General features: G+C 43.3%; 1 protein-coding gene across 1 annotated transcript in view; it reads right to left on the bottom strand.

Moving 5' to 3' along the window:
* MAD1L1 (MAD1 mitotic arrest deficient-like 1 (yeast)) overlaps positions 1 to 16008 on the bottom strand; it is a 368873-nt gene that overhangs the window by 144664 nt on the left and 208201 nt on the right. Inside the window, exon 14 of the mRNA XM_009082378.1 lies at positions 15431 to 15521. Within this exon, the coding sequence (XP_009080626.1) occupies positions 15431 to 15521 (91 nt within the window). The remainder of the gene's footprint in view (positions 1 to 15430; positions 15522 to 16008) is intronic.

The following is a 16008-nucleotide window of genomic DNA, read 5'->3' as shown; positions in this document are numbered from 1 at the left end:
AAAGAGCCCCCTCTGCTTGCTTCTCCACAGCTGTGAGGAGTGCATGTAGGGGACTAAGGGTTTACAGGAGGAGTATGTGGGATGTAGGAGCTTTTAGCTCCAGGAGTGTGTGTGTGTGTTGGGAGAGTTTTGAAGGGGTGAATGACTACTCGAGGAACAGAACAAGGTGCAGTCTGCAGGCACATGCAGCATTCCAGCTATGACTGGCTTTGAGAAATTCCTGGTGTCCAGGTGGCTAAAAGCTAGAGAGAACAAGGGACTGAGTGAGCTGCACCCCATGAGCACAGGCAGCAAAGTGTCATCCAACTGTCCAAACAGCTTTTAAAGTATTTGACAAGAGCAGCTGGGAAGGAAGTTAACTAACCAAGGAGAGTCCCCAGGAGAGGGACGGAGGGTGGCACAAGTGCAACAGTGGAAGGAAAAGATGAGAAACAACTTCTGTGCCCCCTTAACCTCCCCAGTTTTTATCAGATGTGTAATTCCTATGGTAGATGACCTGGTGGTTCAAGTGTCAGAGCCCGTCTGAATCTTGTCACTACAACAGCCTATATTGATGCTACTTCCAGAGGAGATAGACCCACTGGGAATTAAATATCCTGTCACAGAAAGGTTGTTAAATAATTCTGCCCTTTCCTTCATTCAGTTCTCTTTGCTGGTAACATACACATTAAAAATAGCTGAGGAGCCATACACACTAATAAGACAAACCACAAGTGTTTGCATTAAGTTTTACCGACCTCGGATGGAAATCAGCCCGTAAAGCCTGGCAGCCTGTTATATACTATTCAATTACTACAGCAGGCATCCATCCTGCCCTTCACAGTGATCTGTAGCCTGGAACAGGTTCATAAACAGCTCCAAAAGGCGACTGCTGTAGATTTCACTTAACTCCTTATCTATCTGCTTTAAATGGATTAAATGACTGTGTCATTAAAATGCTTGAAGTAAGCCTTTGATCATAAACTTCTCATCATTTTACAGTTATTGAATCTGATCCCTAATGAATCTTATTCTGCCACATTTCTCTGTCTCTCTGTTCCCAGCCTTGCTCCCCATTAGTCCTGGTTCCTCGGTCCTAATGCGACTGCTTTGTATGCCCAACCACTGCCTCCTTAGAGCCTCTGATCGTAGCTGCTGATTGCCCAGCCCAGAGGAATGGATGAAGAGCAGGAATTTCATTTGAGGTAGGGTCAGAAGGAGCGAGAAAATAATCCACAAAATACAAACCACACGAAACACTCTTTACATATTCACTGCACAGCTGCGTGACTGCAATGCCTTTCCGAGGGCCCCGCACTGAGCAGGGAGCGGATTTGGGCACTGTGCTCTCCCACTTTTTAAGGAAAAAAGGGGGTTTATTTACACAGTTAAGGGGTAGGAGTTGAAAAAAGGTGTTACTGAGGTCAGGGGATTTTGTGCCACAGAGCACCATCAGATTTTATGAGCTGTAAAGAAGGCTATGCCTGATCTCAGCAGCACGCAGAGGTGAGGGAAAGCCAAACTTGTGGTGTCACAAATGCCCCAACACAGACATCAGCCCATGTCTAAGCATGGCGAAGGGACAGCCACTGGAGATCCTGGGAAAATGTCAAAAGCCCAGTCAAAACCAAACAGGGAAAATAGACTGACACAAAATGTCCAATACCCTTGTCCATGAGCCAGTGGGATTGGTAGCAGTCAAGGCAATCAGATGTTCACCAGTCTGCAAAGACTTTCAGGGTGTTCAGGCACTGGAATAGGTTTGTCCAGGGAGGTAGTGGAGTCACCGACCCTAGATCTGGTGCTAGAGGATATGGTTTAGGGTTTAAGTGTTCCAGTAGTGACAGGTTAATGGTTGGACTTGTTGATCTTAGAGGGCTCCTCCAACCCCAATGATTCCATGATTCTAGGTGGGGCCCACGTGGATGTCACTGAGGTCATTCTGCACTCAAAGTTTTGTTTCAAACTCAATCAGGCTACAAAACCAGTTATTAAACATGGTGTTAAATCTTGTTTCTTGCACCAGTTTAGTTTTGGCGAACCACAGGGAGTTACTAGGGCCCACACACAAGGGCTGGCAGGGGGAGTCAGCAAGTATTAAGAGAACAAATAGGAAGGGGCTTCTGATGCATTACCCATTTATTAAATGACTAATTACATTAGAATAGCATTTATGAAAGTCTTTTTTAGAAGAGAATGTCAATACTGGATATCCTGAGTCCTTATATTTTCTCGTTGAGAAGAAGACAACCATTTTCTGAAACACTTCAGAGCTGTGTTTGCTTTTAGGGAAGACCATTTCCCTCAGGCACAACAGGAGGAGTAGGCTTTAGGAGTTCATGCCTGGCTATGGCTCAAAACAACGCAGAACTCCATGGTGAGAGTGGATTTTATCCTTTAGTAATCAGTAGACACGAAAGGGACTCAAGAAGGTCCTTCCAGTAGCCACAGGAGAGGAAAGCAGCAAAGTTACGTGAGAACTGAACGCCTGTTCCAGCTGTGAATGCTATTAGAGTCACATGAAAGTGTTAAACCAAACACTGGAAAACTGCATGTTGGCTATGGAAGAGGCCTATTATGTCAACTTGCACAGTCCTTGCCAATGCAGCACACTGACTAATGTTAATCATTCTGTGTTCTAATTATCTTACCATTATAGCAATTTCCCTGATGATCATCCTTTTCTGGTTTTTTCTTTCCCTTTTGCTGTTGTTCAGTGTTTTTCAATGGTGCAGGCTGTAAGGCTTGGACCACCTCTTGGCTACTCGAGTGTTTTCAAAGAATATACCAAAGGGTGTGTTATTATCTCTCTCCATCATTCCCTTGGCTTACCAGGACATACTTCATACTTTTAAACAAAGGGATGTGAAAAAGGAGGACGCTGCTTCGCTTCTGTCCCCTCACATGCACCGAAACAGATCAGCTGTGGAAACCTCCCAGTTGACCCAGTGCTACCCTCTGCTAACACTGGGCCAGCAACACAGAGCGTAGCAGTGTTGGCTGTGATGGGACAGCAGGAACCAGCATCTTTGCTATCACCCAGCTGGAGTGAGACTGCCTTAGTAATTGCAGTAGAGCAAGAATGGATTTAATTTATGTTCTGCTTTAGTCCAGAGAGAGAGAGAGGGGCCAAGATTTACCCAGTGGCCTCATTCCTACCCCCAGAGCATGAATTATTTGCAGATTTCACAGTGAGTAGACAGAAGCAAAGACACAGACAAGTCCTTTGAACCAAGGAAGTGATGGGTCCTTTCTGCCTCATCACCCTCATGTACATATAGGGACATTTTAATTCTCTTCCCCTACATCTGACAGACATCCTGGGTCATGCAGAGAATCCATCATTTGCTTCTGACCCTCACAAAATTTGGGGGTTTTAAAAAAACACACAAAACAATAAAAGCCCCAACCCAGACCCCTCTCCCTTCCTACCCAAGCAATTCAATTACTTGCAGACAGCACTAAGAATCCATTAGAGACAACTATATTCTGCATTTGCTGTGGAAATCTCCTGGTGATCTTATCTGTCTCTCAGTTCAAGCTCAAAGCTCAATTGGTTTTTTTCTGCCAGTGCAAGGAGACTTCAAGCAGTACCAAAATCTTTTCAGATGGGGAGAGTCGTCTCATCTTCACTTCGATTTTACAAGAATAAGAGAGATTTATGGATAAACTGAAACAATAAGAGGAATGGCTGTGGGGCAACCTACTGGATTCTGAAGGGCTTTGAGTTAAATGCTCCAAGCAGCAAATTCAACATCATCCTGAGCTGCTGCCTAAAGAAATAAAATACTTCAGAACCAGCCTTGCCCAGTTATGAGTTTTGAAGCTATCATTGACTGAATCAGTAGAAGGGCATCATCTCTAACTTTCACACATATCTAAAGGACTCAGATGATCTGTTTGATCCCCTGGAAGCATGAAACATCAGTAAAAAGTATTAAGTTGAATGACACAGCCAAAGAGCTGAGACAGGAGGGATGAAAGGGTAGGCTTAGGAGGAATACACTGGTGAATTGACCGACAGGTCTGGTCTGCAGTGTGTCCAGTATTTTTTCCTTTAGGATGCTTCAGTGAATGGACCACACAGAAATCTGCAGGTGCAGATTCAGGTTTATTTTCTAAGTAGTCTCAACAGCAGTATCATAGAGGATATCAGAGACCTTGAGAAAGCAGAAAGGTCAAAAGACATTGTACATTCAATCTCCAAACTACCTGGACCTAGAAGTTAGGGTCTATGTGACAACGTGGCAGAACCACTAAGCAGCACCAGAGAAACCATTTCATATGTTATACAACCACAATTCCTTCCCACCATCCAACCGAAGAGGATCCTAATGAATGCCTATGATACTGCTACCTCCTTAATTTCAACTTCTGTGAACCTGAAGGGAACAGTCTGACAACTGCCCTGGTTTAGCATAGCCAAGGAAGAAGCCTCAGTCCACACCCACTGTCTGTTCTCTCTCCTGAGCAATCATTTCCTTCCCTGTTTGTCCACCTTTTCCATCCCTCTGATCACACTCCAGCTGGATTCTGTTAAAACAGTCTGGGTGACAGTCCTATTTTACATCCATATATATCAAGTCATGTCTACATTTAAATATAACAACATGAACTCTAATAATTGTCCTCAAATATACATATTATATATATATGTATGATTAATTAAATTCCCTGGTGTTGTATTTAAATGTTCAGGCAGCTCCACCATGTTAATATTAATCACAAGAGTTCACACATACCTAATAACACATTTCCTTGCACACTGAACAGATTGACCTATGAGCAAGCCCTGACTCCTTGTTAAATAACCTGAAGGTCAGCAACTCGAGCTGTGATGGATCTGGAGGGAAAGCAGCTCCACAGCTGAGCTCCCTCGCAGACTGTGCTGTCAACAGCTTTTCACATCCCCCTACTCAGAAAAATGAGAAAATTTCTGTAATTACTACTGATTGCAACTGTGGAAATACAGCACAGAGAGAATGCATCCACTGGAAGGCAACCAAAAATACAGGAGAGGATCTCTGGAGGACTCATCCCTGCTGCACAGCCTTCATGTTACTGGGTTTTCAAGATTTTCATCTTCCTAGAGCCAGAAGCACAATGGACCCCCTTTTCAAAAAGCAGTGTCTTTGTTCTGAAAGGTCACAATCTTGACTGAACATCTTAGGCCATGTCCAACACACACAATAGTTTTCAGGGAATTTTTATTCCATTTTAAATGTCCTACCAAAAATGCAAAGAACCGGCATAGAGCTTCTGCAGCATTTAGGGAACATGAGGTTTAAATGCCAATAGGAAGAAGCAGCAGAGCTCCTGATGGAGCTGAACCCCAACAGAGGTGATGGGTCACCTGGGAACCCTCACACCTGTATGGAACACAACTAGGCTTTACAGACATCTCTGCTCCTTTGTAGGCACAGAACCACCTCAGGTGACAGCATTGATTTTTCTAAAAAGATACTAAGGAGATGCTCTTCCCACAGCATTTCACTTATCCTGCCATCCCGACTGTCTATCCTCATTTAAAGACAACAGCCCTTCTACCTGAATTAGCCATCATTTTCCATTCCACTGTTACCTGTCTTTCAAATCTAGGTAAGAAAGCTGTCAAAAACAATTACCTTTTTTCTGACTTGTCTGGATCTATGTCTCTCTAAAGTCTTATCAAACAACAGCAAATGGAAATTGAGGCAAATTTGGATTAGGAAGAGACTGTATGATGATCTGACTGCGTTCAAGGTGTACTGGCAGAGAAGCAATGACATCAGGGTGTTAGTTCTCCCCACTTACACCCCTGGGTCTCCCAGGAGCTCTGATCCCTCCCAAGCCTGGACTGCTGAGTGAATGCTCAATACCACACATTTGAGTGACAGAGGCATGTCAAGTTTCCCTTCTACTGTTTGACAAAATTCTTCAGGGAAAACCAATCTTTTTTCTTAATGTAAATCTCTGCCTCCAGATGTCAAATAGGTGGTAGGTCAGTCTGATCAAAGGGAAGAGTTCTGGGATATGTAAGATAATGTATCAACATCTCACACGCTTGAATGGCCAAGACAGAGGTCACACAAAGAAAATCTGTTTCTCTCACTCGCGCTGCCACCTCCATCAGTGGCTCAGCTCAGAGCATCACCCCATTTCTTCACTTATATTTTCACCATTACAACAGCTGCCCACTCTTCACATCTGATCAAAGGGAAGAGTTCTGGGATATGTAAGATAATGTATCAACATCTCACACGCTTGAATGGCCAAGACAGAGGTCACACAAAGAAAATCTGTTTCTCTCACTCGCGCTGCCACCTCCATCAGTGGCTCAGCTCAGAGCATCACCCCATTTCTTCACTTATATTTTCACCATTACAACAGCTGCCCACTCTTCACAGACATGAAACAGTTTTCCTCTTTTTCCCTCATCACACACACACAAAACATTGCTAAACTCTGACTTACTTCTTTTCCATAATCTGGGTAGCACATCCTGGTCTTGTCTCTTGGAGATGGTGTCAAGTTTGCCACATACCAACTAGTAGAGGACAAATCTGGCACTGCCAACAGAGTCTCTTTACCAGAAGAATAAAACTGCTGAATAGTATTACCAAAAACTTTGACTTTGCAAGCACCAGTAGCAAAAGGCCAGACCATGAAAAAGTGGCAAAGATGAGGCCACCACAAAACCATGACCTATTACTTTGTTTTAATCAAAAACTCAGAAATAACTAGGTCATCAAACAAAGGCTGAAAAGATAAGGAGTAATGAAAAGCTAAAGCCTAATGTGGAGAGAGATGTAACTTCTGGACGTGGCACTCCTAGAAATCTGAGCAAAAGCACAAAGCCTCAGTAAACAAACCTTGCAGAGCTTTAATTGTGCTATACGGGTCTGAACAACATATTTGCTTTGTTTCTGTGACATGGCAGCAGAATTCAAAGCAGCAGAAAAATAATAGAAAATGAAGAAAGAACAACTGAAAACTAATTTGTGCCATCAAATGACTACAGAGAAAAACCAGAAGACTATAAAGGGCCAGTCTTATCGCTCCCTGAAACTTTGCTGTTTCTTTGCTGTGTGATAAGTAAGATTAGAGGAGTTTAAAAGTCAAGTCTCGTTTTTTAAAATGGTTGTGACTTCTCCTCAACCTTGGATTTACCCACAGGATGATTCTGGGGATCAGTGAAACACTTTTCTTGCACAGGAGCCTTCTCAAGTTGCTACTTGCTACTACTTCACCGGCACACGTCGTAACCTTGTTGTGTAGGCAATGTACACGCACAACTGTGAGGCTCAATGTGTAGTTGTACCTGAAATTACTAATTTTCATAGATCCTTACTCTTTTTACCACATAAGAATACCAGTAAGACTGGTAGCTCTGTCCTCACATTCTCATGAACACCTCAGGTTTAGTGGTTTTGTGACCTCCTGCCATGCAGCCAAATCTTGCACAACTTTTAAACTTTCACCATTCGTTCTGCAACACCTCTTCAGAAAACCAAGGCTTGTCCCCAGCCAGCTTCCTTGTAGCACAGCAGGAGTGGAACAAGCTCCTGGGGTTTGCCCCTGTGCTCTGGGAGCAGCCTCCTCCTCAGTGTAGCACCATCCTCATCTGCATTTTGTGCTAGTCACTGATTTTACTCCTCTAGCATGGATGGCACCTCTTAAAGATCGTGCTTCGTGTGTACTGGTACAGTGACCTTTTCCAGCAGGACATTTCCCATGCCCCAGCTCTCTCCCTGCTTGCTCTGAGCTCTCCGTGCAGGTACTGACACTGTGCTCTGACCTTTCCTGTTTCAGAGCTGTTCAGGAAATCCAGCTCTCACCCTTCCTCCCCTTTTTGCTCATCTAATGAGCTTTGTGATGCCACACCACTGCTGATATTTTCAGGGGTAGTGGCAGAAGAACATTAATGAATTTATTCTGGATTTTTGTGTTAAATGTATTATGCAAATGTTAATCAGTCCTGCAGAACTTTGAGGAAGGTGCTGCATGAAATAAACAATACGGCGGCAGCTCTGGCAGCAGAATTTATAGAGCTTCAGGTGTTTAATATTCAATGTGCAAATTCCTTCAAAAAAAATTTTTTTAAAGGGCATGTTGGTAAAATTTCCCTGCACAAATGTGAATCCATGCACTCCTGTCCCTGATGTTAACAAACATTAGCAAGTCTACTCCGTGCGTGTCCTTGTTTTATTCGACATCCACTTTGCACATCACATTTATCAGGGCCACTGAGGCCATCAAACAGCTTCTCCTTGAACCACCTAATGACAAATCTACAACTCGATGGCATGTTTATGCTTCTCCCCTCTGCTCCCACAGAATGTTACTAATTCCTGCTAATTCTAATAACAGTGATGCATTCAGAATTAACATGTACAAATATTTGCATAGCCCCAGCTAATTCAGTGTCACGTAATCCCCAAGGGCTGCATCACAGCAGGTTCTACACTGCTTCCATTTCACACTGGTTCTAGGATTTTCTTCAGTACCTAATCCACATGGCACAAGGTACACGATGTTTTCTCCCAAATAACATGTATAATCCTTTCAGCACAATTTATAGGGACATTATAGGGGAAGCTCTTTTCCTTCCCATTCATTGGGTGCACTTTAGCACATCCCCTTAGCAGTTCACTATGAACACCAGAGACACCCACACAGCAAAGCAGTTTGGCTGTCATCATAGAATCAACTGGGTTGGAAAAGACCTCCAAGACCATCAAGTCCAACCCTACTGTGGTTACCAGACCATGGCACTAAGTGATCCAGTCTCATCTTGAAAACCTCCAGGGATGGTGAATCCACCACCTCCCTGGGCAGCACATTTCAATGCCTGATCACTCTCTCTGTAAAAAATCTCTTCCTATATCTAACCTAAACCTCCCTTGGCAGAGCTTGAGTCTGTGCCCTCTTGTCCTGCTGCTGGTTGCCTGGGAGAAGAGACCAACCCCCACCTGACTCCAACAATACCTGAGGTGGAGGTCTACCAGCACTGGTGTTGTTCATGCCAACCACCAGTACATGTTGGGTGATTCCACAGAGTTTTACCCTGGCAACACTACTGTCTGTGCCATCACATCTCCAGTGCTACTGTCACCCACAGTACCAGATTCACTCGGTCCCTGCTGCAACCACAGTCAGCTTGCTGTGTGCATATTGTCCAATGCTCTGTGCAAGCATTACAAACCTCTGATCTGTCATAAATTAATACCCATAATGTCTATTATATGCTTACAGTCAGCAGTTGAGGCATTTAGGTCATGAGGGAACTCCTGGAAATAAGGAAAGGCAGCTGCAATTACCTGAAAACACCTTCCCAATGAGGCTAAGAATTAGGAATGCAAATCCCTGAGAGAAATGTCTGTGCCAACCTTGAGCTGTTGGTCAATAACTAATAGAAATGGTATACATTTAACCAAGGCAAGAGAGATGTTTATCACATGTTTTTCACTGGTGTTTTGAACAAAACTGAGGAGTGACCCCTTGAGTGGTCTCTGCCAATATACACTTGAGCAGATACACTTGCTTACCTCAGTGAAGACTTGCTGCAGCCTGCGAAATTTAAGAGATAATCTTTGCCTGTAAAAGATGAGCTTATTGCAGATAAAATCTGGGAGCCTGGGAGTGGAATGGATCAGAATCACTCTGCTCCCCACCCACTCCCACATACTCCTGTGAAACTCGATGCACTGGATGAGTGGAGCAGCACAATCTGGTATGACCTTCTGCAGTCCTGGACCTGCACTTCTCTGCTTAGTTCATCTCCTCCTTACTGGTCTCCTGCTGTATGTCCTCAGCTATTCTATCTCATCATTAAGACCCTTTGAAGGTCACACAAATTAGTTCCCACACCTTGCCAAAAGCCATACCTGACTGAAGAGATGCCAAGTGGTTTGCCCAAAACCATTTAAAGAAGCTTTTTTTAAAAAATAAAGTGTTGAACTTGGCTACCTGAATTTGTCAGTGAGGACCAGCTGAGCCCCAGACTTTAACACAGATCTCAGCATGCAAAGGTGAAGGAAAAAAGGACAGGAAGTTTGTTCAAAGGGACAGCATGGAGATAATCCAGGAAGAAGATGCGTGAGCATCTGAGACGTCAATTAGAGAACCTTGAAAGGTTGGCTATGTCCCTTTAAGTTTTATAACGGAGTAAATGATTCATTCATCATTCTTCACTGGTCACAAAATGAACAGTTAGACTGTTAAATGACCTCAGCTTTGCCTTGGGTTCTTAACTCCAAGCTAGTTACTGCCTGGCTGCCAAAGCCCTAACCATAAAATGAGTCATTAATGCTTAAAGAGGAGAAACATTCTCTGTCCATCTTCCCTTGGGGTACAGCTCCCAGATGTTTTGTTAGTCCCTCAAAATACTGGGCTAGAAGAAGGAGGAGACCAGTCCAACCCCAAAGGTTGCAGAGATAAGGGAAAAGAGAAACACATAAGCACTCTGGATGTCCAGCACTTCCATCACTCACAGACATTTGGCTCCTGCAGAATTTAACCCAGCAGGCAGCAGCTACCCACTCTCCCTGCAGAGCCTCGTGCAGTGGTGGGACCAAGCACCACAAGTCCCTGCTAGCTTAGGCAGGCCAATTAAAATGACCTAAAATAGACAAATAGGGCAAATCTTCAGACACCCACTCAATTTGTATCGAACTTTCCCAATTATGTCAGCTACTCTTACTAAAAAAATGATAATGTTTCTGCTTGCAGAACTTGCTTCTTACTTATCTTCAGATCATTACAGCTACAACACAACTACCACTGAAAAGAACAAGTGGTTTATGCTTTAATTTGTGCAAAAAATAATCAATTTAAGGCTTGGAAGAAACTAAGATTTAATTTAACCAGATTAATATCTTAAAATGTAAAATGGTCGATAACAATGGCAAAGTTAGACATTTAGAAAGGAACTACTGCACATGCATTAATGAACACCTCAAGAAGCCTTAAAATGAAGTCATGCCAGCAGAAAAAATATCACCAATACTTGGTGGAGTATATTTTTCACAGGCAATTCTCTCAAGGACACTGTAACAGGGAATTCAGTCCCTTCTTTTCTGACAGCAAAATTTAGCATAAATACCAGCTTGTGTCTGGGGAAAGTTTTCTGATGACTCTCCCCATACTATGGAGCTAGTCAACTCCTCTTGAGCTTTGAGATAATAGGCAAAAATCAATGATTTCAATATGTATGAATAATATTGCATTTTTAGAGTGTTGCTGTCTTTTACTGATTGGCAGAAAGGCTAAACACAAGTAGTTGCAGGGGCATCACACTCAAAGTTGGAGAGTTCAGATTTTGTGCCAAGCCATGACCCTTTCACACAGCCAAACTACCCTTGTCAGCTTTTACCTAGATCCTGAGATTCTCTCCCAGCTTTCTGTCACCCTGTTCACGTTTCCTTGACTGCCAGCATCCACTCCTTTTACTCAGAAACAAGAGAGAAAATACAGACTCCTTCCATTTAGCCTCATACATACACATGCACATGCTCAAAGGGATTAGGCTCCTGGCTTGGCTATGGAACTAGAGGTACTTTTCAAGCCCAAATACATCTCAGTGCTAAAAAAAAAAAATCATCTCCCTGCCTTTTATCTGTATACATCCACTTATCTAAACTCTAACTGGAGTTTCATTTTTCTCACCAACCAGCTGTGAACTAATTACGAGGACTTTAACTAGTCCTGCTCCCTCTCCAAGCATATGGATCCAATTAAGTCTAACTGCAGCTGATTTTAATCAATCTTCCTTGAAGCAGCCAACCTTGAAGAATCTCTTCTTCAGCTCCAAGAGTAGAGGAGAGCAGGAAAAGCAGGAGAGTAGTATTTGCATAAGGAACACTTCACATCCGCTCGGTTGCCTGTAAACACAAGGCTCCTAGCAGTAAGAAATGCTAATTGAACACTCCTCACAACTCTTTCCTCCCACTTTACCAGAAAAGCACTGATTGGATCAGTCTCTTTTGTTCCTGGCATGGAGCTGCACTTTTCCAGGGGCAGCTCTGGAAGATGGTTCAGATCACTTCAGATAACTAAACAAACCAACCCTTTCTCAGAAATCTCACTCTGCCCACCCTGGGCCAGCAGGGACAGCCCAGCTTTCCTGGAAGCCTTTTTTGCTTCACTGAAAGAAAGAAGGGTAGGAAAAAGGAGATAAAACCCTGTTTAAACCCGCTCTTCTCATATTATTTGAATCCCTATCCCAAGCCACAGTTCAAACAGTTCCCTAAAGAAAATGTCCTGGGCACTGGAAAGGCACCTTCAACGGGGAGTCATTTCTCTACAGTTCAACACCTCTTGTGTTTTTGTAATCTGAGGTTTTTATTAGCAGTAAAGACCTGACCAGTGAGTAATATCCATGCTAAAGTCTTTATACCAGTGAAGGAAAATCAATGCAGCCTGTAGCTAGGTGTCAAGAGGCAAGGAGTTTTGGAAGATGGGGTGTGTGGAGGTGGAAAGAGCCTTCAGGCATAACTCAAGCTGTCCCCACACAAGCACAGAATACAAAGAGATGTCAGATGTTATATACACTGCTGCAGAGAGCTATCAGTATCTCAGTTCATTTGCTAATACTGAGTTCAAGGACTGTGAGTCACACACTGAACACAAAAGCACCTTTCCAGTGCTCATTTGCCCTCTGGCCAGTCCATCAGGGTCCCACTGCTCACAAAATGGCCTATTGTGCAGAAATCAGCAAAATCCATGTGCCAGTGTTCAGATACAAAAGCGATTTGTTCACAGAGAGGGTGATGAGACATTGGAATGTGCTGCCCAGGGAGGTGGTGGAGTCCCTGTCCCTGGAGGTGTTTAAGAAAAGACTGGACATGACACTTAGTGCCATGGTCCAGCTGACAAGGTGGTGTTAGGTCAAATGTTAAATTTTAGATGATCTCAGAGGTCTTTCCCAGCCTAATCGATTCTGTGATTCTGTGATGAGGAGGCAAACAGTTTTGAAACTTTACTCCTTTCCACACATCAATTCAGTCAAGCTGACGTTTTTAATTACCAAATATTAGCCTTTTCTCCCCAGATTTCACATGCTGCAGCTTTGTGAACTCAACAGACTTCAGCCTAGTGCAAAGCAGTCAGAGCCTTAATTCTACAACCTGCCTCTTCCCAATTCACAACTTGAATATGTCCCTGCTATGTATCTTCATTTAGGACATAAAATTCTAGAGACAGAGGTTTTATTTTTAAAAAGAAGGAACTGCAGATAAAGATATGTCAAAAATCACCCTCATCCTACCTTGTTTAATGCCACCCCCTTCTCTTACATCTTTATTTGATTTGATGCCATGCTTCTCCCATGTTTGTAATTCCCATCATCTTTCTGTTCAGAAAATTTCCTTGTGATTTCTGTACATAACTTTTGTCTTGTTTTCTTGTCCCCTCATGATACAGACCTTATTTTAACCCATCATTTCCCAATGACTTCTTTCATAGATGGGACTAAATAACATGTCAAACTAGCAACATTTCAGTGACCTTATCTGAGTGTATTATAACATTTTCAGTGTATTTGCTCAGCACTGATAGAAGAGGTGAATTTCTAAGCTTATCCTTAACTTTGTGGGTTCCCACTGTAAGGAATCTTCTTTCTATGTGTTTATAAAGTCATTCTAAGTGTGGCCTGTCAAGATATTTGATTCTCAAGGTGAATAAAAATTGGGAAGGCTGATGTTTTCCCCTCTGAGGAGTTCTTGGCCATTCAGGTGGGCACACACTGATCAATACTGACACTTTAGCATTCAGCTTACATATTCCTCTATTTGTGCTTTCCTCTCTACTCCTCCCCTTTCAAAGAAGCTGCTTTTGTCCTCTAAGATAGAAGCAAAGTGAGAAGGAAGGGAGGAGCTACCTCCTCTTAAAGGAGGTAAAGCTAAGTCCTCAGCCTTGGCAAAGCAGATGTAAGGACATGATCACCTGAATTCAGCTCACTAACTCACCTTTTGGGGGACTGGCAGATTTCTCTTTCCTAGACCTGCTGCTCAAATCTTGGCAGCTCAGGAGCAGTATGAGCAAACAAAGAAGGCATCACAAAGGAAACAGGGAATTCCTCTGGTCAGAGAAATTCTTGGAAAGTCAGCAGCCATTGTAAGACAAGGTAGGCAAATTAAATGAGACCTGAGTTGTAATCTGCTCTGAAACCAAAGCTGCTGTTGTGTTTGTTGGACATCTAAGCATCCAAACACCAGCCCAAAGCTTTCATCTCCCTCTGATGACTGAAACCCAATTAAAGGAGAGCTGGGTGACAGGTTTCACACTAAACATGGCTCAGCAGAGATGCTCAGCAGCTCTTAGCTCCCTGTTTTATCAAAGCTGTCACTTTCCTGTCTCCAGGAATTGGTAATAAAAAAAATAATATTTGATTCACCTCTAATAGGTGTCAAGATAAAATCAATAGTCTGTCTGAAATCTGGGTAATTTCAAACCCGCAGGTTTTTTACCATGAGGAAATTTACAAGAAAAGAGGGGGAAAAAGAGAAAAATTAAGATGATAAAATGCTACAACGCCAAATTGTTCAGTGTATCAGAGAGAACAGAAGGAAGAGGTAACACTGTTCATAGCAGGGTGGGCTTTGATTAAACAAACAGGCTCAGGTTTTTGTTTGCTCCAGCACCTTTCAAACAGGAAACACCAAAAAAAGCTTGAAGCAACTCCCATGCCCTTCCTCTGCACAGGAAAGCCTTTCCTAGGGTGAGAGCAAGCTGAAAAATAAGTAACTTATCTGCTGCAGTTGCTCCTGCCCTCCTTCAAGGGGGGTGAGACTTCATGGATCTACCCAGAATGAAAAGCTGAACACCTTCTGCTGTAGAGAACAGCACTACCCCAGGAAAAGGCAAAACACACATGGCAGTGCAGCAAAAAGAACACACCTTCCATCCTTCTGAGTCCACACCTTCTGCCCTCCATGTCTGTGCTCTGGGTGCTGCCAGCTCATCCTCTCAACAGCACTGATGGATGGTTCCTGGCTTGGAAAACTCCTACCTAATGAGGCCACACACTGGGGGTCTCTGTCTCCATCACTGATAGCAGCAGTTGAGACTTCAATACGAATGAAGCTCAAAATCTCACACCACTCTGTGCTGTTAAGCCCTGTCTACACTCCCACTTTGGAATGGATGAAATTGGGGACAGACAACTTCTAGCAGTGGAGTTATTTAACATGGAACAGTTTTTAAGGCTCCAAAAAGAAGAGAAGATGTTCTAGGCAAAGACATCAAAAAAGACAACTCTATCTGTGATTGCATCTAACATCAAACTGCTCTGATAACTCAGTCAGAGATACAGGTGTGTCAGTGCAGTCTGCACAGGCTTCCCAAAGGTGCCTTGCCCAGATGGAGGGAAGGGAAGCTGTGTGCTGGGACTGTTCAGGCACATCTGTTAGAACAGCTATGGCACATGGACCACGTGAGGTTCTCCAGCTGCTCTGGACCTCCACATTCCTACCTGCAGAGTTAGCCTCTCTAGTTTCATTTCCAGAGATCTGTTCTCCTCTTCCAGCTTGCTGCGTTCAGCTTCCAGCTCCTCAATTTTCAGCCTGGAGAAGAAGGGAAAGTTAATTGACACTGAGTCCCTGCACAGTCCCACCACAAATAACCCAGGAAAGCATGAAATCAAAGGCAGGATCAGATTATTCCTGTATTCAGTCCCACAAAGCCATGCTGCTGAGGCAGCCAAAACGTGATTAAAAGGGACAAGTTTATAGGATGAAAATATAATTTGTAAAAGTATATTAAAAATATACAACTTGACTAGAGAACAAATCCAACTTGGATGCCTCCTGAACCGCGGCCTGAGTCTAGACCATCATGTTTAATAACCACCAACAGCTAAAACCTCCGTGAGGCATCAAATCTCTTTTTGATCTGATTTATACTTTTGGCCTTCACAACACTCCTTGGCAGTGAGTTCCACAATTTAATTATGTGCTGTATGAAAAATTAGTTCAGTTTGTTTTATACTTCACATGCGATTACTTCACTGAGCGCCCGTTGGTTCTGCTGTGAGACGTCGTGAGTAATTGC

The sequence above is a fragment of the Acanthisitta chloris genome, unplaced genomic scaffold (genome assembly GCF_000695815.1).
Source record: "Acanthisitta chloris isolate BGI_N310 unplaced genomic scaffold, ASM69581v1 scaffold2299, whole genome shotgun sequence".
NCBI classification, from domain to species: Eukaryota; Metazoa; Chordata; class Aves; order Passeriformes; family Acanthisittidae; genus Acanthisitta; species Acanthisitta chloris.
This window is presented reverse-complemented; position numbering and strand designations above follow the sequence as displayed.